At 40.5% G+C, this 26,580-nt stretch overlaps 1 protein-coding gene across 4 annotated transcripts in view; it reads left to right on the top strand.

Annotated features, from left to right (window-relative positions):
• Positions 1 to 26,580, top strand: part of abca7 (ATP-binding cassette, sub-family A (ABC1), member 7) — a 104,214-nt gene that overhangs the window by 57,493 nt on the left and 20,141 nt on the right. For all 4 annotated transcript variants that reach the window (XM_061975903.2, XM_072914645.1, XM_072914647.1 and 1 more), the window contains 10 exons: positions 3,159 to 3,348; positions 8,403 to 8,497; positions 8,786 to 8,818; positions 8,900 to 9,005; positions 11,960 to 12,046; positions 12,162 to 12,331; positions 14,037 to 14,214; positions 20,954 to 21,069; positions 23,244 to 23,388; positions 23,615 to 23,738. In XM_061975903.2, the coding sequence (XP_061831887.2) occupies positions 3,159 to 3,348; positions 8,403 to 8,497; positions 8,786 to 8,818; positions 8,900 to 9,005; positions 11,960 to 12,046; positions 12,162 to 12,331; positions 14,037 to 14,214; positions 20,954 to 21,069; positions 23,244 to 23,388; positions 23,615 to 23,738 (1,244 nt within the window). The remainder of the gene's footprint in view (positions 1 to 3,158; positions 3,349 to 8,402; positions 8,498 to 8,785; positions 8,819 to 8,899; positions 9,006 to 11,959; positions 12,047 to 12,161; positions 12,332 to 14,036; positions 14,215 to 20,953; positions 21,070 to 23,243; positions 23,389 to 23,614; positions 23,739 to 26,580) is intronic.

Genomic DNA, 26,580 nt, shown 5'->3' with positions numbered 1-26,580 from the left:
TGTCAATACAGCCAGCACAAGCTGTTAGCACCCTCTGATCATGTTTGTCTGCGTTAGCGCTTATAATACCAATACCGCGAATACATGGTAAATATTCAAGTCACAAAATATAAATGGAGTATTGTTGGCGCTTTTTGAATGTTATATTTGGGCAGCACGATGGAAGAGGGGTTAGTGCGTCTGCCTCACAATACGAAGGTCCTGAGTAGTCGTGAGTTCAATCCCAGCCTCGGGATCTTTCTGTGTAGAGTTTGCATGTTCTCCCCGTGACTGCGTGGGTTCCCTCCGGGTACTCCGGCTTCCTCCCACCTCCAAAGACATGCACCTGGGGATAGGTTGATTGGCAACACTAAATTGGCCCGAGTCTGAGTGTGAATGTTGTCTGTCTATCTGTGTTGGCCCTGTGATGAGGTGGCGACTTGTCCAGGGTGTACCCCGCCTTCCGCCCGATTGTAGCTGAGATAGGCTCCAGCGCCCCCCGCGACCCCGAAGGGAATAAGCGGGGGGGCGGATATTTTAGAGGGATATATTGGCTGAATAGAGGACTTTACATTGACTCTGTTATAACAATAGGCAAAATTCCAAAAAATGTGCAGTTCCCCTTAAAATAAAAGCATGTCTTTATTAGCAATGGGTTTTCCAAAAGTCACAAAAAACAGGTAAAATATATTCATTCATTCATTAGAAACAAAATGAGCTGAGCAAATTTGAATTGTATCCACATTATTCACATCCAAATTCTGTTTGAGGGTTTCAAGCCATAATCACATTCTTTCTTTTTAGAAAATCATTCTGTCAGATGAAGTAGTAGTTCTGTAGATATTTTTATCGGTTTGGTCAATTCTGAATGCCACAAAAACACTGCAACAGTTAACTATTAAGCTTTAGCACAGAGATGCTAACTTTCACAGACGATGTATTGTTGTTCTTTCCTCTACCACTGCTGACGTTCTGGTTGTTGTTGTTACATGAAAACACTTGATATGAAGCACACTGCACCTTTTGCAAGAAAACAATTCAATGGCAAATCTGAAAAATGGGTTGTTATGATATTTGCTAACATTGTTTTTAATTAGTTTACAATAGAGGCTTGTGGGGTATTTACTTTGTTTAACCATTGTGTTTTCCAATCTGAAAGAGCAATGAATGAATTCATATATTTACATTTCATTCTGCCCCTCTGATTTTCCTGTATATCTTTGTAATTTTTTGTCCGTGTGAATGTGAAATGCCTTCCGCCCGATTGTAGCTGAGATAGGCTCCAGCGCCCCCCGCGACCCCAAAGGGAATAAGCGGTAGAAAATGGATGGATATACCAACTCAGTGGCTTAGTGGTAAGAGTGTCCGCCATGAGATCTGTAGGTTGTTAGTTCAAACCCCGGCCGAGTCATACCAAAGACTATAAAAATGGGACCCATTACCTCCCTGCTTGGCACTCAGCATCAAGGGTTGGAATTGGGGGTTAAATCACCAAAAATGATTCCCGGGCGCGGCCCCCGCTGCTGCCCACTGCTCCCCTCACCTCCCAGGGGGTGATGAAGGGTGATGGGTCAAATGCAGAGAATAATTTCGCCACACCTAGTGTGTGTGTGACAATCATTGGTACTTTAACTTTAACTTTAACTTTATTACCGGTATGTTTTTTTTTTTTAAAGTCTTAAATTTGACATGTTGAAACTGCAAAGACACAGTAGACTCTTGATCGCTGGCGCGGCACTGACTGCGAAACTGACTGCAAAACTTAAGAAGAAAATGCATATTGCAAGAAGTTTTTTTTGTTTAGAAGATATGGTAATAATATATCTTATACTGTATATAAAAAAACGAACCCAGTTAAAAAAAAATGCCAGCAGATACCAAAATGCATCGATTGAATTTGTTTTAACAGTCTTAAGTCATCCAGCAGCTATAAAATGATGAAAGGATGTTTCTGAATAGACAATATGTTCAGATATGTTGACACACACACACGTAGGACATAGGATTCTCTATCCATCATCTGTCTTTGCAGTACGAGCACCGATCCTTTTCCCCTTTGTGTGCAGAACTAAGTTTGCATGTACTTTTCAGATGTGCCAAATAAAATGCTAAATAATGCTCGCAATGCTCTGTGATAATGGTTGATAAATCACATTGCGCATGTAGTATAATATATTTGTATCTTCTCCTACCAGTATTGTGGGTGTTCTGATGATCAGCATATATTTTGCATATTTATGAAGACAGACATTCTAAATAAATAGCACTCTTTATTCAGCTTAATTAAAGGGGCTGTTTGCAACTTTCTCTCAGTAACAAGCAAAAACAATAATAAGAACACCATTGGCTAGCTTACGTTACCATTAGTGGTTTAACAGAACATGTACAAGTTAAAACTGTCTATATTTTTTATAACTAAGTTTGTGTAACACATTTTTTTAACGGCCTAAATAAAATGATTGGTGTTTATGGCGGTCACTCACCCGGTCTCGTCAACACGTACGTACAGGTTGTGCGTGCACACATACACAAAGCAGTCCAAAAGAAGCAACAAACAATTTGCAGTCTTGTTGTAATTGTGATAGAATATACATTCAACGATAGCCAAAGCTAACTATCCAAATCGCTATTATTAGCGAACAACACCCAATGTTAATACGCGTGCATGTGTTACGTACGTACGTAGTTACGTCATTGCGTCATAGAAGCCAGAAGAGGGCGGGATATAACGCTTAAACTACATTGTAAAGTTAGCGCCCTCTAGGCATCTGTGTAAATGTTGCAAACAGCCACTTTAAGAGACGCAATCCACTTTGCACACGTTTAGTAGATCAGCTTTCTGTGTGCTGTCAAGTTTGCTTGTGTTTTAGTACAAGCTAACCTTTAGTAGATCAGGCACTATATATTTTGGTACAATACAAGCTACAATATGGACTTAAATAGTACAGTCGTTTAAGAAATACGGACGTAATTGTGTCACGATGATGCAGTTTGAAACAATATTAGCAATTATCTTTATGGGCTTTTGAATGGACCACATTATTTGTGGTCCCAAACAATCGCATAGAGTGATTGTGCCAGGGGCTGGCCCTGACTGAAACCATTTAATAAGTATTAATTGGGTGGCAGTATTGGATAATATGTAAACAATATGTAACCCCTCTCACATGTCGCATCAGGACACTTGAGTGTGACAGCCAGCAGGGACGTTTGTTCATACGGCCTCAGGTGTCCTACTCCATTCTGCAAATGTTCAATAGAGGCAACTGGACCAAAAAGAGGACTCCTGACTGTCAATGCAGCACAGACGTTGTCAGACGGATGCTCCCTGAATGTCCGCAGGGGGCCGGTGGACTTCCGCCACCACAGGCGAGTATGATGTCACATTCTCAATAATTTACACGCATTAAACATGAATTAACTTGAATACTTACTGGGTTTTTGGTTCTAAAACTTTTTTTTTTTAAGACATAGGAAAAGGGATGACGTAGCAATGATTCTATGGCATTCAACGCACTTACTTAGCATATAATCAGATTGCTCTAATCAGGAATTCTGGGCCCCCTGAAAGAATATTGGTGTGGGCCACTCTGCCCCATTCATTTCCACATTCAATGTTTTTTTTTTTTCAGTGTTCTTGATGGTGCGTGGTACAATACAATAAGCAACAAGTTATTACACCTCTGATTGCAAATTCATGTCAATTAACCACTCAACAAATAAGTAGTATCGCATTTAACAATCAAGCACTTATTTGCAAAACAACTAAGTGTCCTGGATCAAGATAGTCCACAGGTAAAAATGTAGCATTTAACTTAAATGTGCAAGTAAAACAAAGAGCACACTGTTTTAAAACAAATATCAAAAACATGTGCAGGCTTTGAGCCGGGGGGCAACAAGAATTGCCACCCCAGCCTGTCGCCTCTCACTGCGTGCAACGCCAGAGGGGAAGAGAGTCCAGTCCCTCTCGAGATGACTGGTTCCAGAGCCCTTGCTGTGAGTCGAAGTGAGTCCGACTATATCTAGCCGGAACTTCTCCACCTCGAACACCAGCTCAGGCTCCTTCCCCCCCAGCGAGGTGAAGTTCCACGTCCCAAGAGCTAGCTTCTGTAGCTGAGGATCGGACTGCCTTCGGCTGCCACCCAGCTCACGTTGTACCCGACCTTTATGCCCCACTCCTATAAGTGGTAAGCCCATTGAAGGGGGGCCACGGTGACTCGCGTCCGGGCGAGGGAAATATGAGTCCTTGCTTTTGTTTCTTCATAAAGGTCTTCGAGCTGCTCTTTGTCTGGTCCCTCATCTAGGACCTGTTCAAACCCCGGCCGAGTCATACCAAAGACTATAAAAATGGGACCCATTACCTCTGTGATTGGCACTCAGCATCAAGGGTTGGAATTGGGGGTTAAATCACCAAAAATTATTCCCGGGCACGGCCACCGCTGCTGCTCACTGCTCCCCTCACGTCCCAGGGGGTGAACAAGGGGATGGGTCAAATGCAGAGGACAAATTTCACCACACCTAGTGTGTGTGTGACAATCATTGGTAATTTAACTTTAACTTAACTTAAGAAGCTTCTGGACAACATAACTTCTAGAACAGTGATTCTTAACCTTGTTGGAGGTACCGAACCCCACCAGTTTCATATGCGCATTCACCGAACCTTTCTTTCGTGAAAAATAAAAAATGTTTGTTTTTTTCAAATTCAAGACAAAGTTATGTTTTTTTTACTGGTGAACAAAATGAACTGTGCATGAGCAGCAGCACTTTGTTCAAAGAACAAAACCAACACAGTGCATGAACTCACAACAAATTACACACCTGCAAATCAGTGTGACTTCTGCTGTTGCCTTTGAGAGACCAGGTCAGATATGCGTGGCTTCACCTTGGCAAGTGCCCCTCTCCTTTTTATCTCAGCAAAGTCTGTTCCTTTTCTTTGTTTTCCACCCAGACATGCAATACTATTACGCTACACAGCTCATGAAAAACAATATTTTTTGTTATTGTCATTGTAAGTGGGCCAAAACACTTATTTTAGAAAATAATCTCATGGAAATGACTGCTGTCATTTGATTATAAGAGTAAAACATTTAACTTGTTATTTAGTCAGGTTTGGGACAGGTGTGCTTCTGGTGTGGCCACAGTGCATGTGCACATCTGACGTCACTCACATGCGCTCCACTGAATGCTCAAGGAGTTTTTGCATTTGCTCACCCATATGGAAAATTAGAGGGAACATTGTTTGGGGGTATCCATAATACGCCGATAGGGAGACGTTTTATTTACACGATGAGTCGGGTGTGTCTTGACCTATGCGGCGAAGGCTCCGCCGAACCCCTGAGGCTGACTCACCGAACCCCTAGGGTTTGATCGAACCCAGGTTAAGAACTACTGTCCTAGAATCATTGGGACACGCAAAATCCACGATAAGGTGGCAGCTCAGAAAGGAGTGACGAGTGACCAGATTTGTCAAAGTAATTTTGTTGCTGATGTTGTTTTGCTGTAGTTACGACCGACAGTAATCAGTTTTGCTCAATAAAATGATTGTTGATGCACTGCACCTTTTTTTCCTCTTTAAAATGTCACGGCTGATGTCATAATTGCTTTATCTGTGTGACTACTTAGTACAGAATAATTTTGTTGTTTATTTTGTATAGAGTTTAAATTGGATTTTGGATTTGGATTTTGTGAGGTGCATACATTTTCCGTTCACTGTGGAATTGCAACTGCACAGTCTGGACTGCCGTCATCATCATCGTCATTGCTTGACTGCAACAGGAAGCTAATAAGCCAAATACTAGAACATTGCTCCAAAGTACAGATTTTAATAGCTGCTGGTGCTGGATGACTTAAAGAGCTGAATTTAAAAAATAAAATAATAATTGCTGCAAAGTCTGCAGGTGGTGAAATGTGTTAATTGGTATACAAAAGTAAACATTAACATGTGCCAAGGCAGTAATATACGATAAAACAAGGTAGCAGCTAAAGAAAGACTTCCCCGTTATCCCCTTTTTATAACAAAGGAAAGAACCCGCCAGATAAACAGCTGATTTTACTACTTCCGGCGCTGAAGTAAGATGACTCGCGTCCCATATGTGACCATAGGATGAACAAATATACTTCAGTACTAGGACTATAGTGGCCATAAACAGTTAGCTTCTACAGCAGGGGTGCTCAAAGTAAGGCACAGGGACCATCTGTGGCTCGTGACTCATTTGTCATTGATCCTATGCACATTACAAAAGAAAGAAAAAACTGACTCTAATATCATTTCTATGCTGCTCATAACCATAAAGCACATATTTGTATGTTATCTGGATACTACAGTAGGCTGTGATGTTTTCACCACCATTAAAGGCATTATTTAATGGATTTATTTTGCATTTCAGCATTGCATCTTATTTGTCTACTGACTAGAAAACACTGTGGGCCTGATCTACCAAACGTTTGCGAATATTAAAACACATGCAGAATTGATAGCGCACGCAAAGCTAATCTACTAAGCTTGTGCGCAGAGGATTGCGCCTGTTAAGTGGGGAAAATACGGTGTGCAATCTATTTAGCGTGTCTGTCTTCATAAATGTGCAGAATATAGGCTGATTATCAATACTGGGAGGAGAAAATGCAAACATAAATTACACTGCTTGTGCTAAGTTATCAAAATTAAAGCTGCCGCCTTATTGCGTCTTTATTTGGTAAGCCTAGAAAAGGACGTGCAGTCGCACAGAAATGGCTGTGAGAAACAAAGCTCCGTCCTATGTATGCTTGTCACCTTATATGGCCTGTCAAAAATAGAAATATTAAACATCGTCTATTCAGCAACAACAGGTCACAATTGTATAGCTGCTGGTGCTGGATGACTTAAGGAGCTGATTTAAAAAAAATAATTGATGCAAAGTCTGCTGGTGGTGACAATTTTTTCACTGCCATGAAAAAAGCGTTTTGCATTTTTATCAGTCCAGAACATTCCAGCGCACGCACCTCCAGCACATTAAAAAGGTGTATTCCATTGTAGCATGCATTGCAAGACTGCTCCTAAAATGCCGAGAAAAAGTGGTATATATCTGCTGCATGTTTCAAAACATAGCAAAACGCCACAGGTAGCAGCATAATAACATGATTGTGCAGTAAATTACTCGGCCCATGGTGAAAGCCGCAAAGTACATGCAGAAACCTCATTAAAATAGGGCGGCCTGCTACACTTTTGCGCTTGTTATCAGTTGTACACACAGTCTTAGTAAATCACACGCAACACACATTAATAGAACACACCATATATATAGTTTGCACATGCTGTTTAGCACGTGGTATTTGGATCTGAGTAGATCAGGCACTGCGTGTATAATTACTAGGGCTGCGAATCTTTGGGTGTCTTACAATTCGATTCAATATCGATTCTTGGGGTCACGATTTAATTCAAAATCGATTTTTTTCGATTCAACGCGATTCTCGATTCAAAAGCCATATTTTCCCGATTCAAAACGATTCTCTATTCATTCAATACATAGGATTTCAGCAGGATCTACCCCAGTCTGCTGACATGCAAGCAGAGTAGTAGATTTTTGTAAAAAGCTTTTATAATTGTAAAGGACAATGTTTTATCAACTGATTGCAATAATGTGAATTTGTTTTATCAATCAATCAATCAATGTTTATTTATACAGCCCTAAATCACAAGTGTCTCAAAGGGCTGCACAAGCCACAACGACATACAGAGCACACATAAGGGCAAGGAAAAACTCACCCCAGTGGGACGTCGATTTAACTATTAAATGAACCAAAAATATGACTTTTTTTATCTTTGTGAAAATATTGAACACAATGTGTTGTCAAGCTTATGAGATGCGATGCAAGTGTACGCCACTGTGACACTATTGTTCTTTTTTTTTTTTTTTCATAAATGTCTAATGATAATGTCAATGAGGGATTTTTAATCACTGCTATGTTGAAATTGTAACTAATATTGATAATGTTGTTGATAATATTCATATTTGTTTCACTACTTTTGGTTTGTTCTGTGTCGTGTTTGTGTCTCCTCTCAATTGCTCTGTTTATTGCAGTGAGTGTTGCTAGGTCGGGTTTGGTTTTGGAATTGGATTGCATTGTTATGGTATTGCTGTGTATTGTTTTGTTGGATTGATTAATTCAAAAATAATAAAATAAAAATAATTTAAAAAAATAAAAATAAAATAAAATAAAATCGATTTTTTAAAAATGATAATCGATTCTGAATCGCACAACGTGAGAATCACGATTCGAATTCGAATCGATTTTTTCCCACATCCCTAATAATTACTGTTCCAGGTCATGTATTTATTTCAGCTCAGACATCTCTCTGAATGTATGTACAAATTTCTAATTGTGTTGCAGTTCCTACTTTTTTTTGTGTCACACGAAAATATATTGAACTTTATATGGGATTTCAGATCAAGAGGCAGACTGGGGACATCCTCCAAAATCTGACAAATTATAACATCTCAGATTACCTGGTGAAGACCTACCCACAGATCCTTAAGAAAAGGTATTTCAAATAACAACAGCTGGAGTTTTCACTTTCACTTTGAATTTAATTCATCATGCATAATATTTTTTATTTGTTGATATTTTGTCAAAGTATGACATTTGACCTGCTAAAAATATATAATCTTTATTTACAGGCAGCAATCATTTTTTATTTCCCACCTAGAAAAATATTCCGATAGATCACCAACACAGCTTTAAATGTTACTATAATTGTGTATATTGTGTACATTTCTGAACAGTTTTGTGGAAGTAGAATGTTATAAAAGAATTATTTGTTTTTTCACAGCCTGAAGACCAAAAAATGGGTGAATGAATTTAGGTAAATTGCTGGGATAAAATCTCGATAAGACCAAAAATATTCTGTTCATGTGTGGCAATGATTGGAATCGCTATGTTACAGGTATGGAGGTTTCTCCCTGGGAGGCAATACCATCAAGACTTCACCTCAGGAACTCTCTGTCCAAGATTCCATTAGGAAAATCAGAACCCGCTACCGTGTTCCATTGGTACTTCATGCTTTTATCCCTGCTGTCTTTCTCATCCTTTGGTTTTGTACAGTGGATCCAGCTTATGTCGCTGACGTGTTCATGACTGTATGCAAACTCATCAAATCCCGGTCTAGCATGTTATTATAAAAAAGTCGAGCACTTTTCTAAATATAAAATTTCAAACCCTGAAGTATAATTTATATGAAAACTGTTCCGTATATATCGACACGTGTTGTATTGTCCACATCCTCATTATCGCTAATTAGAGTGACAGGAAGCAGACTTTCAAAATAAGCTTAAAAATAAAAGCATGGCAGTTTTAACCTTGCTGTTACAACATTTTATGTATATATTTCTTTAACAATTATAGCCACTGGAGTGAAAAATTGCGCATTTGTAGCCCACTTGGATCCGCCCCCATTACACTGCCTTGGGATTGGACAAGGTTTCACAGATTAAGAGTTGAGCACGCTAGCCAACAAGCTAAAAGCCTGAGCTGTTGGCTGCTTGTGCAGCGTAACTCTTAAAGGGGATTTACTCTGTAAAACCAACGTTTCTTACCTATTGGCACCTGTTTTTGTGTATTTGGGATCTGCAGAAGTTCCGAAAATGTTAATCAAACCATGGTGGCGATATTTATAAATCCTTCATACTTCCTCCAAAGAGCCCAATTTGTGATTATTTTATAAAGTGTGACGTCAGCGTTTGGAATTTGCTCAATTTGTGATGTTTTTTTTAAGTGTGACGTCAGCGGATATCTCCATATATGGTAATGTTTTATCGGAAGAGTTTTGCGCAAGTCTGCCATTGGAGTCAGACGCTGTAGTCAATAAGTTTCTTCTTTTACCCTATCCTCTTGCGGTGCGGCAGACTGGCTTGTACATACACAAGCATCCTCCGCTGTTGCCATATCTAATATAAAATAGTTTGAACTTAATCTGTCAGTAGACTTGATATGGAAGCGCTAAAAACTTAAACATGGCTGTCGAGGATAAAACTAATTCGAAGTGGAGGCACGTAAATAAGACAGCCCACAAAACGGCGCTTCCTGAAAAGATGGTCAGGAAGCATCTAGAAAACGGTCTATAAAAATTATTTATGCAAAATTTTTGATCAAAGAACCACCATTCATATTATGTAGACCGCAAGGAAGTATTTCAAATGTAGAACAGAAATCATAATATGACCCCTTTAAGGCGCCAGGGAGTGAGGTTTACCAACATGTACTCAGGCTCACAGCTGCAGCAGTTCGCGTCCTTTACACATGTTCAAAGGTTTTGTTGTCATTGTAGTCAAGGTGTACTGTGACGGTGTTCTACTGGTGAACCCTGGATGCAGAGGCTGAGACAACACGAATTAAGTAAACACAAAAAGGTTTAATAAAAATAAATAGTGGAAGTGGAACATTATGTATGATGGGGACGGTGTGCTGCTAACTTCTATTTGGAATGTTGTGGATTGGTGGTGGGAATACTATGTGCCTGTGAACTCTGTGGTGCACTCTCCTATTCCTGGGGCTGAGGTTGCCGAGGTAGCTAAAAAGCTTTTTGGTGGCAGGGCCCCGGGTGTGGATGAGATACGCCTGTAGTTCCTTAAGGATCTGGATGCTGTGGAGCTGTCTTGGTTTACAAGATACTGCAGCGTTGCGTGGACATCTAAATTGGCAGACCAGGGTGGTGGTTCCTCTTTTTAAAAAGAGGAACTGGAGGGTGTGTGCCAACTATCGCGGGATCACACTCCTTAGCCTCCCTTTTAAGGTTTATTGAAGAGTAGGCTATGCTGAATAGTCGAACCTCAGATTCAAAAGGAGCAGTGTGGTTTTCGTCCTGGTCGTGGAACTGTGGACCTGCTCTATACTCTCGGCAGGGTCCTCGAGGGTGCATGGAAGTTTGCCCTTCCAGTCTACATGTACTTTGTGGACCAGGTCCTGTTGGGCGTGCTCAGAAAATATCAGACCCCCTAATTGTGGTGGTCCGCTCCCTGTATGATCAGTGTTAGAGCTTGTTCCGCATTGCTGGCAGTGCGTTTCCAGTGAGGGTTGGAGTCCGTCTGGGCTGCCATTTGTCACCGATTCTGTTCATAACTTTTACGGACAGAATTTCTATGCGCAGTTAGTGCATTGAGGATGTGGTTTGGTGGCTGCAGGATTAGGGCTCTGCCTTTTGCAGATGATGTGGTCCTGCTGGATTCATCTGACCAAGATCTTCAGCTTCCACTGGATCAGTTCGCAGCTGAGTGTGAAGAAAATCAGCACCTCCAAGTTGGAGTACATGGTTCTCGCCCGGAAAAGGGGGGAGTGCCATCCCTAAACTTGAACTACTCCACTTGGGGCAGGGTTTTGCCCCAAGTGGAGTAGTTCAAGTACCTCGGAGTCTTGTACACGAGTGAGGGAAGAGTGGATCGTGAAATCGACAGGCGGATCGGTGCGACATTTGCTGTGATGCGGATCCTGTATCGATTGAAGAAGGAGCTTAGCCGAAAGGCGGAGCTCTCAATTTACTGGTTGATCTACATTCCTATCCTCACCTCTGGTCATGAGCTTAGGGTTGTAACAGAAAAACAAGATGATGGGTAAAAGCAGCCGAAAGTAGTTTCCTTCGTCAGGTGGTGGATGGGGTGAGAAGCTCTGTCATTTTGGATGAGCTCGGAGTAAAGCCGAACAAAAACTCAATGTAACAGAGTAAAACTAGCATTTCTCCTGCACAAAAATAATCAAGTAAAAGTAAAGTATGTCACATTAAATCTACTCTGACGAGTATACAACATGTAATTGTAGCGCATCTCTACATAATACTTCCTTCGTGACAATATGAAATGAAAATAAAATAATTCAAAAATATGCACAAATGGAGGAAAACCATCTTAACAAATTAATAAAGGTTAAAAAATCCTTTATTATCACCCATTCTGCTTTCAGTCTCTACCCAAAAGAAATTGTCCACTGTAACACAAGTTTTTTTTCTTCTTCACAGGATGAGCGATTGAATGGCGCATTGGACAAATTCTTAGACAAGCTACCTGGTTTTGTGGAACGACTTAACACTGAAAGCAATGTCAAGGTAGTTTTATTCGTTACGATTTATTTCATTCAAGAAAGACCAACACCACAAAACAAGTGACCAATAGACATGAACAACTTTCTGTCTTACTGACTATAGTGTTTTCTGCATCCAGGTGTGGTTCAATAACAAAGGTTGGCATGCGATGGTGTCATTTGTTAATGTGATGAACAACGGCATTCTCCGAGCCGGCCTGCCACCTGATCAACAGAAACAAAAATATGGCATCACTGCTTACAATCATCCATTAAACCTCACCAAAGTGCAGCTTACCCAAATTGTCATGTGAGTATTTTTGAGTCGATTGATGGTTCATTGGCGGGGATCATTTGCTTTGTTAGTGAACTCTCATCCCTATATGATTACCGTATTTTTCGGACTATAAGTCACTCCGGAGTATAAGTCGCTCCGGAGTATAAGTCGCAATTTTGGGGGAAATGTATTTGATAAAACTCAACACCAAGAATAGACATTTGAAAGGCAATTTAAAATAAATAAAGAATAGTGAACAACAGGCTGAATAAGTGTACGTTATATGAGGCATAAATAACCAACTGAGAACGTGCCTGGTATGTTAACGTAACATATTATGGTAAGAGTCATTCAAATAACTATAACATATAGAACATGCTATACGTTTACCAAACAATCTGTCACTTCTATTCGCTAAATCCCATGAAATCTTATACGTCTAGTCTCTTACGTGAATGAGCTAAATAATATTATTTGATATTTTACGGTAATGTGTTAATAATTTCGCACATAAGTTGCTCCTGAGTATAGGTCGCACCCCCGGCCAATCTATGAAAAAAACTGAGACTAATAGTCCGAAAAATACGGTAGTAGAAATTAACCTTTTAGGTGAGAGAATTCAAATCAGAAAAATTATTGCCTTACTGTTTTTTTCCCTATGGTGTATACTGTTTTGCCCTATGGTGTATTTAGTTAGGGGGCATCACAGTACAAGTAAAGTTAAGCACATCTGCCTCACAGCCAAGAGGTTCTAGGTTCGAATCTCACCTCGGATTACTTTGTGTGGAGTTTGCATTCGAGATCGACCAATATAGTTTTTTCAAGGCAGATACCAATACCAATTATTATTAGTCCAGGAGGCCGATAACCGATATTTGGAGCCAATATTTATTTGCTGTAAAAAATTGTTAAACATGACTAGTATAAGTTAATAAACTTCTGGACAAGTCTTTAAGTTGTTTTTTTAACATTCTATTTTAGGAGACGCCGGGCAAGTAGTGACATAACGTTTTAATGCGGTGCTACTGTTGTGGTTAATTTAGCACCAATGAACATCAGGTGATGTTATTACGTACGTATATCTAATGCTGCGGGTTAGAGGAGCATCTACATTTTAATTTCAAAATATGGAAAATCTCCTGGTAAAATTGGTAAAAATATGGGTTTTCTCTTCCATCACAATGACTTGCCATCTACTCAATGTTATACAATTTTATAGCAGTTTATTCTAAAGTTTCCTTGTAAGAAACCCTGAAATATTGGGAATATTTAAATAAAAACAATTCCGGACTCCTTTACGTAGTTTCTAGTTAAGAATTTTTTCAAGCTGGCTGTCATAATTTCTTTCTTGATGTTACAGAAAGTATGAGAATGTGTGAGCTGCTGCCTGCTCTTCTTTACTTAAATAATAATTTCCTATTTGTCATCATATCTGTTGTGTTGTTATTTGATTGGGTCACGGAACATTACAGCGCTCCTTGAATGAGCCAATGCATCGAGTGTTGCGGACAAAGGCTTGTCGAGCGACTCGATCGCTGTAGTAGTCGATCCCAAGTTTGCATGTTCTATAGTGCTCAGAAACTGTGTTGCGCTTTTCACCCATAGTCCAAAAACATGCATGCTGGTGTAGGACTTTAAATTGCCCATAGGTGTGAATAACAGTTGTCTGTGGACTATTGATGGGATAAGAGATAATAAAAGAATGTGTTTAATTTGTCTTTGCTCTTTCTTTCATCAGCAAGACGACATCAGTGGACGTTCTGATTTCTGTCTGCGTGATGTTTGCCATGTCCTTTGTGCCAGCCAGCTTTGTCCTTTTCCTGATTGAGGAGCGAGCCAGTAAAGCCAAACACCTCCAGTTTGTCAGTGGTGTCAAACCATTCCTCTACTGGGTGGCAAACTTTTCCTGGGACTTGGTCAGTAAAAACTACGTGAAAGGCCCTATTCTCCCGCTTGTGTTTAAGTGTTTTTTTATGTGCTTGAAATTAAGCACGTTTCTCATGCAGCCTGCGGACCGCCCATCTTGCGTTAATTAAAAGTGCTTAAGTCTGGAATGAAGATGACCTCATCACAAATGAGCAGTGCTGGGACTAACACATTACAAAGTAACGCGTTACTGTAACACCGTTAGTTTCGGCGGTAACTAGTAATCTAACGCGTTATTTTTTATATTCAGTAACTCAATTACCGTTACTACATGATGCGTTAATGCGTTATTTTACGTTATTTTTTATGTAGTATCGGCTAGAAACAGAAGATCTGAGTGTGTTTTATTGCAGCGCTGCGGTGTCTTCCTTCTGTGTCACAAGGAAAAGAAGAGGCGTGCAGAGAAGAGGCGTGCTTTGTGTGGGGGGGCTCCCAGACCGTAGTTGAGGGGCGCAGGGGAGACGTTCCTCCAGGGCCTATGTACTTCGGGGCTAACAACCTTCACTTTACCCAGAAGTGGGTCTTTACAGCTGAGGGTGAATGACAAGGCCGGCGGTTTGTTGCAACTTTGTGACTTTATTGGACGCAGCCATCCACCAAGCTAGAGCACCTGCACGCACTCACTGTCGCTGGTCCCTCACCTCTCTCGCCCACTCACTCACTGATGTTACTCACCTCACATGCTGTCATATCTTAAAGGGCCACACACACACATACGCTACTCTCATAACAACTAACAAGACATCATGGTGAAGCCAGAAGTCGAGTTTCTTAACATGGAGACATTCTCAATACTTTTCTTTTGTCGAGCACAAAGAAAATAACATTTTAGTTAAATGTAAGTTGTGTCTTGGATCAAAGATCCTATCTACTTAAAGTTAAAGTGCCATTATGTTGCAGCTATTTAAAATAGTTTTGTCAATTTGTTTTGGCCTGAAATAAATTGGCCCTTTGAAACATATCTTTGTCTTTGTGTGTTGTATGTAGACCACATTGCTTTCTGAGTTCAGAGATGCAAATGCATGTCAAGTTGATCAACAGATTGTATTATTCTCCAGTGCAATAACAGTACTGAAATGAAGGCTAAAAGGGCATTAATGGGAGCCTTAAAAAAAAAAGAAGTAACTAAATAGTTACTTTTCACAGTAACGCATTACTTTTTGGTGTAAGTAACTGAGTTAGTAACTGAGTTACTTTTGAAATAAAGTAACTAGCAACTGTAACTAGTTACTGGTTTTCAGTAACTAACCCAACACTGCAAATGAGGCACACTTAGCCGTGACACCTTTTTCATCTTGGTTGTGTAAAAATTGGGTAACTTGGAGTTTTTCTAAAATTTGTGAATGTAATTGAAATCCGTGAAAAAGATAACATTTTAAACCTGAAAAGGTCATATCAATCTAGGCAGTGTTTCTCATGTGAACGTAGTGCATAGTGATGTAGCGTGTGTATGTATGCTACAACCGCTTCTTTTACTTTCCTGGATGTGATTAATAATCCATAGATGAAACTTTGTTTCGATTGTTGTTATAACCACCCTGACGGTATTTGTGATACTAAGAGTTCTGTTTGATACAAATATTTATGAAGCCATGACGCGTCAGAGGCTTTTAATAAGACAGCTGTTTTTGTGTGTGTGGGTGTGTGTGTGTGTGTGTGTGTGTGTGTGTGTGTGTGTGTGTGTGTGTGTGTGTGTGTGTGTGTGTGTGTGTGTGTGTGTGTGTGTGTGTGTGTGTGTGTGTGTGTGTGTGTGTGTGTGTGTGTGTGTGCGTGCGTGCGTGCGCATGCTTGTGTTCTTGCACAATGGAATCGATTGATAGATGCGACATTATATGTGTACTTTCTATTGAAGTACAAGTGTAATGGAATAACAAGTTGCCTCTATATTGAAGCGATTATCATATATTTCTGATTTATAACACCAGAAGACTTACAAAGTTTGCAAATAAATAGATATGATCAAAATAATATAAATCTCACGGAGATTCCCCGAGCCATTTTGTGGAAATGAGCGTAAACGGTCACGTGATCAGCGAAGTGCATGTGTGGACCACGGTTCCCTCCAACGACAACAAACCTACTCACGGCATACTTTGTGAGAGACAATTACTTTGGGACAAATGATGATCCAGAACCTTATATTTTTTAGCCTTAATATTAGGGGGATGAACAACAACTTTTGGAAGCTTTGTGCTAAACAGATGCAGCTTTAGTGAAACACTTGAGCATCATGTAGCAGTATTACTAAGTGCTCAACAAGATATACAAATTAGGAACATATAAAAAAAAAACGCTAAGGGCCTGATTTACTAAAGGTCTGCATGTATTAAGACACGTGCAAACTTGCAAAGCTGATCGACTCAACTTGTGCGTTGTTTTATTTATCATTCATTTTGTATCATTTTGCGTCTCTGTCTTCATTAATATGCAGAGCATATGCTGATTATCAAAATACCCTCAATACTTGGAGGCGAAAATGCAAATATACAGCACGCGCAATGAGATTTATCAACACTAAGCACCGTTTTGGTAGCACTTTTTTGCGTTTTATTTAGCACGTTTGAAAAGGACGCACAAACTGACACAGTTCCACAAATGGCTGCGAGAGAGGTGTGCTCGTGCTGCAAAGACACACGATACCCAGAGAACCTGCCTTTTTATGTGTACGCTTTAACATATGTGTGTCAAGACTTGATCTTGGGAGTTTGCTTTTCCGGGATGCAACGGCGAGACGGGAATGAAGGTACATGATTTATTGAAACACTAGAACTACAAAAAAGGATCAAACCAAAGCGCGCACAGTGGCGGAAACTATGAACAATTAAACAAAACATAAACTGTGGCTTGATAAACAAAAAACTTACTTGGCATGGAACCGGCATGAAAAAAGAGCAGCAAGGATCATAAGGGTGTGCAGAAGCATATATGGGGTGAGGTCGTCAGGCCGAACAACAGAAAATGAATGAACTTAAATACTATGGACATGATTAGTGAAAGCAGGTGCGTGACTCAAAACGTGAAACCGGTGCGTGACGTGACAGGTGAAAACTAATGGTTGCTATGGTGACCAGACAAGGGAGTGAAAAGACAGAAACTAAACAAAACATGACTTAAAACAAAACATGATAATACAGACATGACAGAGCCCCTCCCTTAAGGACAGATACCAGATGTCCAATAAAAAAAACTTAACAAAAGTCATGGGAGGGCGGGAGGGGGACATGGCGGTGGGTCGCCAGACCACGTGTCCCCGTATCCACCGGGGCAGAGTTAGGTTAGCTGCGGCGAGTGGAACGCCGCTGCAGCAGGCGAGGCGGGCGCCCAGGGAATGGCCACATTCGTGGCCGACTGGGAGGTGGGCGCACTTGGCGTGGCGGGCGACCAGGTAGCGGCCATATCCGTGGCCGACGAGGAGGCAGGCGCGTCGTCATCGTGGCAGGCGTGGCTTGGCGTGGTGAGTCAGGCGGCGAAGCTCGGCGAAGCTCGGCGTGGCGCGTCAGGCGGCGAAGCTCGGCGTGGCGCGTCAGGCGGCGAAACTCGGCGTGGGTCTTGGTATAGGTCTTGGTCTTGGCATGGCAAATCTTGGTCTTGGCATGGCGGGTCTTGGTCTTGGCATGGCGGGTCTTGGTCTTGGTCTAGGTCTTGGAATGGCGGGTCTTGGTCTTGGTCTAGGTCTTGGCATGGCGGGTCTTGGTCTTGGCATGGCGGGTCTTGGTCTTGGTCTTGGCATGGCGGGTCTTGGTCTTGGTCTTGGCATGGCGGGTTTTGGTCTTGGTCTAGGTCTTGGCATGGCGGGTCTTGGTCTTGGCATGGCGGGTCTTGGTCTTGGCATGGCGGGTCTTGGTCTTGGCATGGCGGGTCTTGGCTTGGCGGGTCTTGGTCTTGGCGTGGAGGGTCTTGGACTTGGCGTGGAGGGTCTTGGACTTGGCGTGGAGGGTCTTGGTCTTGGCGTGGAGGGTCTTGGTCTTGGCGTGGAGGGTCTTGGTCTTGGACTTGGCGTGGAGGGTCTTGGTCTTGGACTTGGCGTGGAGGGTCTTGGTCTTGGCGTCGTGGAGCTGGTGCTAGCCGTGGAGCTGCGACAGGTGCTAGCCGTGGAGCTGCGACAGGGGCTAGCCTTGGCTCTGGTGCTAGCCTTGGTGCGGCGACAGGTGCTAGCCTTGTTGCGGCGACAGGTGCTAGCCGTGGCTCTGGTGCTAGCCTTGGCGCTAGCCGTGGTGCAGCTACTGGTGCTAGCCGTGGAGCAGTGACAGGTGCTAGCCGTGGCTCTGGTGCTAGCCTTGGCGCTAGCTGTGGTGCAGCTACTGGTGCTAGCCGTGAAGCAACGACAGGTGCTAGCCGTGGCTCTGGTGCTAGCCTTGGCGCTAGCCGTGGTGCAGCTACTGGTGCAAGCCTTGGTGCAGGTGGAGGTGGTCTAGCTGGGGGTTGCGGCTTGGCATGGTAAAAGACTGGTGAGGGCGGTCGTGCTGGAGGCTGTGGCTTGACGGGTCGGAAGACTGGTGAGGGCGGTCGTGCTGGAGGCTGTGGCTTGACAGGTCGGAAGACTGGTGGTGGCGGCCGTGAGGGAGGCTGTGGCTTGACATGGTGATGCTGAGCCACCCCACCTGAACAATTCCCAGCCCTAGCCCCCCCCCTCAAGGGGCGGATACCAGACGCGCTCCCTGCGGTCTGGAACTCTCTGTAGGGGTGGGCGGAGGAGGGCAGAAACTTCCCCATTAAATTGTCCAAATTGTCTTTTTTGTACCTGGGATTGAGTGGGTGAAAAAAAATTGTTTTGTGTCTTGGGTGTGGCTTGAGTCCTGGGGAGCGGGGAATCAAAAGAAAAAGAATTCAGAAAAAAACATCCTGGTCTTTGACGTCATCCGGGCGAAGCCGGGCTGGCTGCTGCTTGCTTCCGCCCGGAGGGGGAGGGGCTTGTGGGAGCGGCGTGTCCTGCTGGCTCGCGGAAGTTCTTCCTGAAGTCCTTCGTCGGGGGCGGCGCTTCCGGCACTGCGCTGCGTCCCCGCATTCCTGGGACCAAATGGAGTCTCTGTACTCCTCCTCCATCGCGCACAGGACCGCCCAAGAAGCCTCGTCCAAAATGTCCAACTCGGCCAACTTAGGTGCGGAAAAGCGGGTCTGCTGATGACCTACTGTCAAGACTTGATCTTGGGAGTTTGCTTTTCCGGGATGCAACGGAAAGTTGGCACGGGCGAGACGGGAATGAAGGTACATGATTTATTGAAACACTAGAACTACAAAAAAGGATCAAACCAAAGCGCGCACAGTGGCGGAAACTATGAACAATTAAACAAAACATAAACTGTGGCTTGATAAACAAAAAACTTACTTGGCATGGAACCGGCATGAAAAAAGAGCAGCAAGGATCATAAGGGTGTGCAGAAGCATATATGGGGTGAGGTCGTCAGGCCGAACAACAGAAAATGAATGAACTTAAATACTATGGACATGATTAGTGAAAGCAGGTGCGTGACTCAAAACGTGAAACCGGTGCGTGACGTGACAGGTGAAAACTAATGGTTGCTATGGTGACCAGACAAGGGAGTGAAAAGACAGAAACTAAACAAAACATGACTTAAAACAAAACATGATAATACAGACATGACAATGTGATTTGGATGGTCAGAAATAAAAAATATTAAACGCATTGTCTATTCAGTAACATCCATTTATAATTTCATAGCTACTGGATGACTTAGGGTGCTGATTAAAACTAATTCAATTGATGCGTTTTGGTGTCATTTAATATTTTTTATAGAGTTTGTTTTTCAGTTAGAATATATATATTACTAACATATATCCTATATAATAAAAACTTATTTTAGTATGCATTTTTTTGCATCTGGAGCTGAATAGTGCAGCCTCCCTCCCATGCACCTTCAGCAGTGAAAAAAAAAGAAAAAAGTGATGTCAATGTAGATGCATTATATATATAATTGGATATAAGATAGGATAGACTTTTATTTATCCCACCATGGGGAAAGTACTTTATTCCAGTGCAGGTTTTTACAGTTGTGGTCAAAAGTTTACATACACTTGTAAAGAACATAAAGTCATGGCTGTCTTGAGTTTCCAATAATTTCTACAACTCTTATTATTTTGTGATAGAGTGATTGGAGCACATTCTTGTTTTTCACAAAAAACATTCATGAAGTTTGGTTCTTTTATGAATTTATTATGGGTCTACTGAAAATGTGACCAAATCTGCTGGGTCAAAAGTATACATACAGCAATATTAATATTTGGTTACATGTCCCTTGGCAATTTTCACTGCAATATGCCGCTTTTGGTAGCCATCCACAAGCTTCTGGTTGAATTTTTGACCACTCTTGACAAAATTGGTGCAGTTCAGCTAAATTTGTTGGTTTTCTCACATGGACTTGTTTCTTCAGCATTGTCCACACGTTTAAGTCAGAACTTTGGGAAGGCCATTCTAAAACCTTAATTCTGGCCTGATTTAGCCATTCCTTTACCACTTTTGACGTGTGTTTGGGGTCATTGTCCTGTTGTAACACCCAACTGCGCCCAGGACCCAACCTCCGGGCTGATGATTTTAGGTTAAAATTTTGTTGGTAATTTTTTATACTAAAAATATGTGTTTTTTTGTTTGTCTTAAAATGTATTATTGTAAACACCAGTTACCAGCAAATTTTGTAAGACCCTATATCAATATTCATTGTTCAAGAAAACAATAAATAATTGTCCTTTTTTGATGTTTTGTCCTTGCTTCAGCTGAACTACACTGTCCCAGCCATCATGGTGGTGGTGATATTCATCTGTTTCCAGCAACAGGCTTACGTCTCAGCAACCAACCTGCCAGCTCTTGTCCTGCTCCTCCTCTTCTATGGGTGCGTTCAGGCGACATACAAACACTATAATTGAATAGTCTAGACTAAAATATCACTGTAGGATCAAATCTAACACAGAGGCTTCCATAAGTTTGATTAGTTTAGCACAGGGTCTCTCAACTGACGGTCCGGGGGCCAAATCCGGCCTGTGAATGACACCATACCGGCCACTAAGTTCAATTCAAAACTTTTGCAGCAAATTCCTAGAAAACACTAGAGTGTTCCTGTTGTATAGAGGAACTTGGACCACTGACATCATATTGGTAGATATTTGCATTGGCATTTTAACTTTGATAACAAACAGAACGCTAGGGTCCAAACTTGAGATTTACATAACTTAAGCGTTCCTCAAAGCATCCCGGTACTATTCGGTGGATCTACACTTAACATCCACTGTAATGATACCAACTACATCGATATTTTTTGGCATCACAACATCTTCGTTCGTTTAAAAAAAAATTATATTATGTTTATAAACTCAGGAAATATGTCCCTGGACACATGAGGACTTTGAATATGACCAATGTATGATCCTGTAACTACTTGGTATCGGATCGATACCTAAATGTGTGGTATCATCCAAAACTAATGTAAAGTATCAAACATCAGAAGAATAAGTGATTATTACATTTTAACAGAAGTGTAGATAGAACATGTTAAAAGAGAACGTAAGCAGATATTAACAGTAAATGAACAAGAAGATTAATAATTCATTTTCTACCACTTGTCCTTAATAGTTATGACAAAATAATAGAATAATAAATGACAGAATATGATACTGCATACGTTAGCAGACAAATTAGGAGCCTTTGTTTGTTTACTTACTACTAAAAGACAAGTTGTCTTGTATGTTCACTATTTTATTTAAGGTCAAACTTGCAATAAGAAACCTACCGGTATGTTTAAGGTACCGTAAGATTTTTTTGTTAAAATAAAGCCAATAATGCAATTTTGTGTGGTCCCTTTTATTTAGAAAAGTATCGAAAGGTATCGAAATACATTTGGTGCCTGTACCAAAATATCGGTATCGGGACAACACTAATATGTAACATGTAAATATGCCAGGTTTTAGCCAAAGGCTAATTTCCACCTATAGTCCCCAGACAGGTTTGTGTATACATACAATCAAATGACAATAACGTTCACACAAAACAGAGAAAAGTCAGAAACACCACCACAAACTCAATAACATTCAAGTAATTCGATAGAGAGAGTTAAAACAGGTAATTACAAATAGAATTCAACTTGTCTAGTTCTACTACTGGTGTTCCTCAAGGTTCCATTTTAGGTCCTCTGTTTTTCATCATTTGGGGTATTCATCTGGTGGCCCGCGCGTTCAGTTTAAACAACAGCATATTGCAGCAGATTCTTAAAATAATCTTTGACTAACTTTTTTGCAGACGGTGCTTAAAGACAGCAGAGAGCTCCTGTAACTCTGACAAAATAAAAAGACCAAAATCAAATGTCTACCCTATAGGACGCTTGTTCTCTGGAACATACAAAATATACTTACGGGGACAAGCGGTAGAAAAAAGATGGATGGATGGACTAATAGTGGAGGGAGTTGTCCGGCACCTGATCTTGAGCTTTCTGGAAATGTTTTCCCAACAACAATTTCTGTGAATATTCCTCGTTCAGCAGTTTGATGATTGGCTTTCAATTGTTATGATGTGTTCTTTTCCAACAAGTTGTACCTCCCATTTTTTACTCTTGAAAATGTTTGTACCTATGCGGCTCTTCCTGGACGTTTAGTCACTGAAACCTAGATAATGCTCAGTTATAGAGGCATCAGCATAGGGTACTCAGTGGCACTTTTTTAATTGGTCCATGGCACATTGTTAAAATACAATTACAGCCCCAAAAAATGATAAAAATAGGAAAAAACCTAATTGTAAAAAAAAAACACAGCTTTGTCTTCCAAAATATATCCATCCATCCATCCATCCATTTTCTACCGCTTATTCCCTTTTGGGGTCGCGGGGGGCGCTGGAGCCTATCTCAGCTACAATATATATATTTTTTAAAACATTTTAACAGAATGAAAATATTTAAATGCCTCCTCATAAAAAAGTATTCAAGTTTGGCAGGTCTGAATTTTCCTTTCCTAACATCACTAGAGTTTGTCCCAAAATCAGTGTGTCAATAATTATGTATTGATAATCTCATTAATGTAGGTGGTCCATCACTCCTTTGATGTACCCAGCATCCTTTGTGTTCAGCGTTCCCAGCACGGCCTACGTTGTCTTGACCTGCATCAACCTCTTCATCGGAATCAACGGCAGCATTGCAACGTTTGTCTTGGAATTGTTTAACGATGAGGTAAAATTTACTGAACTTGAGTATGTGATGTTACATTTGATTTTTTTGAGGTTTTAAATCAGGGCCATCACTAGGTGTGTTAAATGCATGCCTGATGGAATTTGTTACGTGATTTTCTTTTTTATAACGGGTTTAGGAACCACACAAAGATAGACCCACTGACTTCCATGTTTTAAACATTGTCTTTATTTGACTGAATTTATGAGTGATTGAGACTTTTTAACAGTATCTTAGGGAGGTGAACATTATCCTGAAGAAGGTGTTTCTCATCTTCCCTCATTTCTGCTTGGGACGAGGACTCATCGACATGGCAAAGAATCAAGCCATGGCCGACATCTTTCAGAGACTAGGTACCTTGATCTTCAAAGATGGCTTATGTATACAGTAATACCTCCATGTTTCCTTACCATTATTGCTATGTTGTCTATTACCATTATTGCTATGTTGTCTATTACCATTGTTGGCATTTTGTCTATTACCGTTGTTGGTATATTCATTATTCCTACATTGTTGATACAAATTATTGTTACAGTGTAATAATTATTGTTACCTGTGGTAATGCCACTATGATACAACATCTGTATTATAATCCTTGAACAAAGTAACAGTGAAACTCATGTGAATAATCACTGAATGGAGAACTGGGGGTGGGATTAAATAAGTTATCTTCTTCCCACTCCCTTTCAGGCAAAACTGGACAATCATGCATTACATACTTATACATTACCTTTTGCACTATAATAATTTATATTATTATGTGTTGTCAACTTTGTACTTTTTTATGTCATTGCCTGAAATAAATAAATAAATGAATGAAATGAAAAAAATGAATGAAAACATACAATCTTATTAATTCTGCGACAGAGCTCTTAACTCAAAACACTTCTCAAATCAACGTCTCCTGTTGAAATGAAATCAAATCAACTTAATCAGTGGTTAACCCCCAAAACATCACCATTTTAACATTTAACAGGCCTTTCAAAAAGAAAAAAAAACTTTAGAAAAATAAATATAGAATAAAATCAATACAATAGAATGTACCATAAACAGCAACAGTAGTTTTATGAAATACTGTAAAATAATGTTTACTTTGGAGAGTGGACTACTAACGGATCTCCATTAGGCTGCTTCTCTGTCTAACACACCATCAGCATTTCCATATTTTCATGGATAAATGTCCGCCCTTTAGATATTATTTTAACGGCCTTGGCTGGCATTATCGCCTCATTCTGCTTCAGTAATATGCAGACGAGCAGTGATACGTTCAAATTGCTTCACCAAAAATAAAGTTATGTCCATCTTTAGCTATAAGCTAATGTGAGTAAGAGATGTTTTGGCCAGATCTTGGGGGTTTGCTACGCCAACTTATGGTCTAAAATGTTTGCTTATAACTTAAAGCATAACAATTAGCCGACAGGCTCTTTTCTCAAAACACTCTTCAGTTGGGGCACTCTTAAGTTAAGTCTTTACTTAAGATATACCTGTGTATATATATATATATATATAAATATATATATATATATATATATATATATATATATATATATATATATATATATATATATATATATATATATAACATTTGTGATTATACATTTATATTCATAAGTATTTACTGTAAAAAGGTTAGAGTTTGACACCCCACCCCCTATATACACATATATATATATATACACATATATATATATATATATATATATATATATATATATATATAGCCCTGCGATGAGGTGGCGACTTGTCCAGGGTGTACCCCGCCTTCCGCCCGATTGTAGCTGAGATAGGCTCCAGCGCCCCCCGCGACCCCAAAAGGGAATAAGCGGTAGAAAATGGATGGATGGATATATATATATATATATATATATATATATATATATATATATATATATATATGTATATATGTATATATGTATGCCTTTTATTACGGCATTTCAAACTGACCCTGCTTTAAGTAAGTAAGTACATTTTATTTATAAAGCGCTTTTCACAGATAAAATCACAAAGCGCTGTTAAAAAAAACATAGGTAAAGTAAAACAACAATTCAATTTAAAACAACAGGGGCAACATCAAAAAAAGGATACAAAGTGGATTAAAATTATAGTTAAAAAGTACATTTACTCAAAGCTTTACTAAAAAGAGAAGTTTTCAAATGTTTCTTAAAAGTTTCAACACAGTCAAGATCATGGACGGACTGGTGGAAATTGTTCCAGAGTCTGGGAGCTATATCGCGTGCAATGCCAGGTCTCCACAGGTTTTAAAACAAGTTTTCGGGATCTTAAGAAGACCCTGGCCTGAAGACCGGAGGCTGCGCCCTGAAGAGTAGGGGCATAGCAAGTCAGTGATGTACTGAGGGGCCCCACCATGCAACGCACAGAATGTCAGGACTAAAATTTTAAACTCAATGCGGAATTTAACTGGGAGCCAATGAAGACTGGATAAAACGGGGGTGATATGGGCTGTTCTGGGTGCACCGGTCAAAAGTCTGGCAGTCACATTTTGTACCGTCTGAAGTCTCTTTAGCGTTGACTTGTTGAAAAGGGTGAAGAGAGAAGTGGAATTATCAATTCGAGACGAAATAAACGCGCAAATGATCATTTCGAGATCCAATTTTGACCATAAATTTCTCACTTTAGAAATATTTCTGAGATGATAAAACCAGTTTTTGGTCAGTTGACGACTGTGACCCTCCAAAGACATTGACTGATCAAACACAACCCCAAGGTTTCTGAGGCTGCTTTTAACGGATGCACCCAGAGCAGGGAGTTCTTGATCAGGGGGATTTATCAGAGTTTGCGTTTTGTTTGAATTTATCTGGAGGAAATTTGAGGACAACCAGTTTTTGATACAGGACTTACAATTCAAGTACTTTAAAAAGTACTTGAATTGATGTAGACAAAGTTTAGCTGGCTGACTGGCTAAAATGATAGTTTAATCTATTTTTCAACACAACTTTGCCTCACACTCGTTAGCTAGCTAGCAAGGCACAAGACAACCCTTACCTGTATGTATATGTATGTATAAATATATACATGTATGTATGTATGTATATGCATACTATATACAAGCCCCGTTTCCATATGAGTTGGGAAATTGTGTTAGATGTAAATATAAACGGAATACAATGATTTACAAATCCTTTTCAACCCATATTCAATTGAATGCACTACAAAGACAACATATTTGATGTTCAA

The sequence above is a fragment of the Nerophis lumbriciformis genome, linkage group LG14, assembly GCF_033978685.3.
Source record: "Nerophis lumbriciformis linkage group LG14, RoL_Nlum_v2.1, whole genome shotgun sequence".
Lineage (NCBI taxonomy): Eukaryota > Metazoa > Chordata > Actinopteri > Syngnathiformes > Syngnathidae > Nerophis > Nerophis lumbriciformis.
The sequence above is the reverse complement of the archived record's forward strand: the minus strand, read 5'-3'. Positions and strand labels throughout refer to the sequence as shown.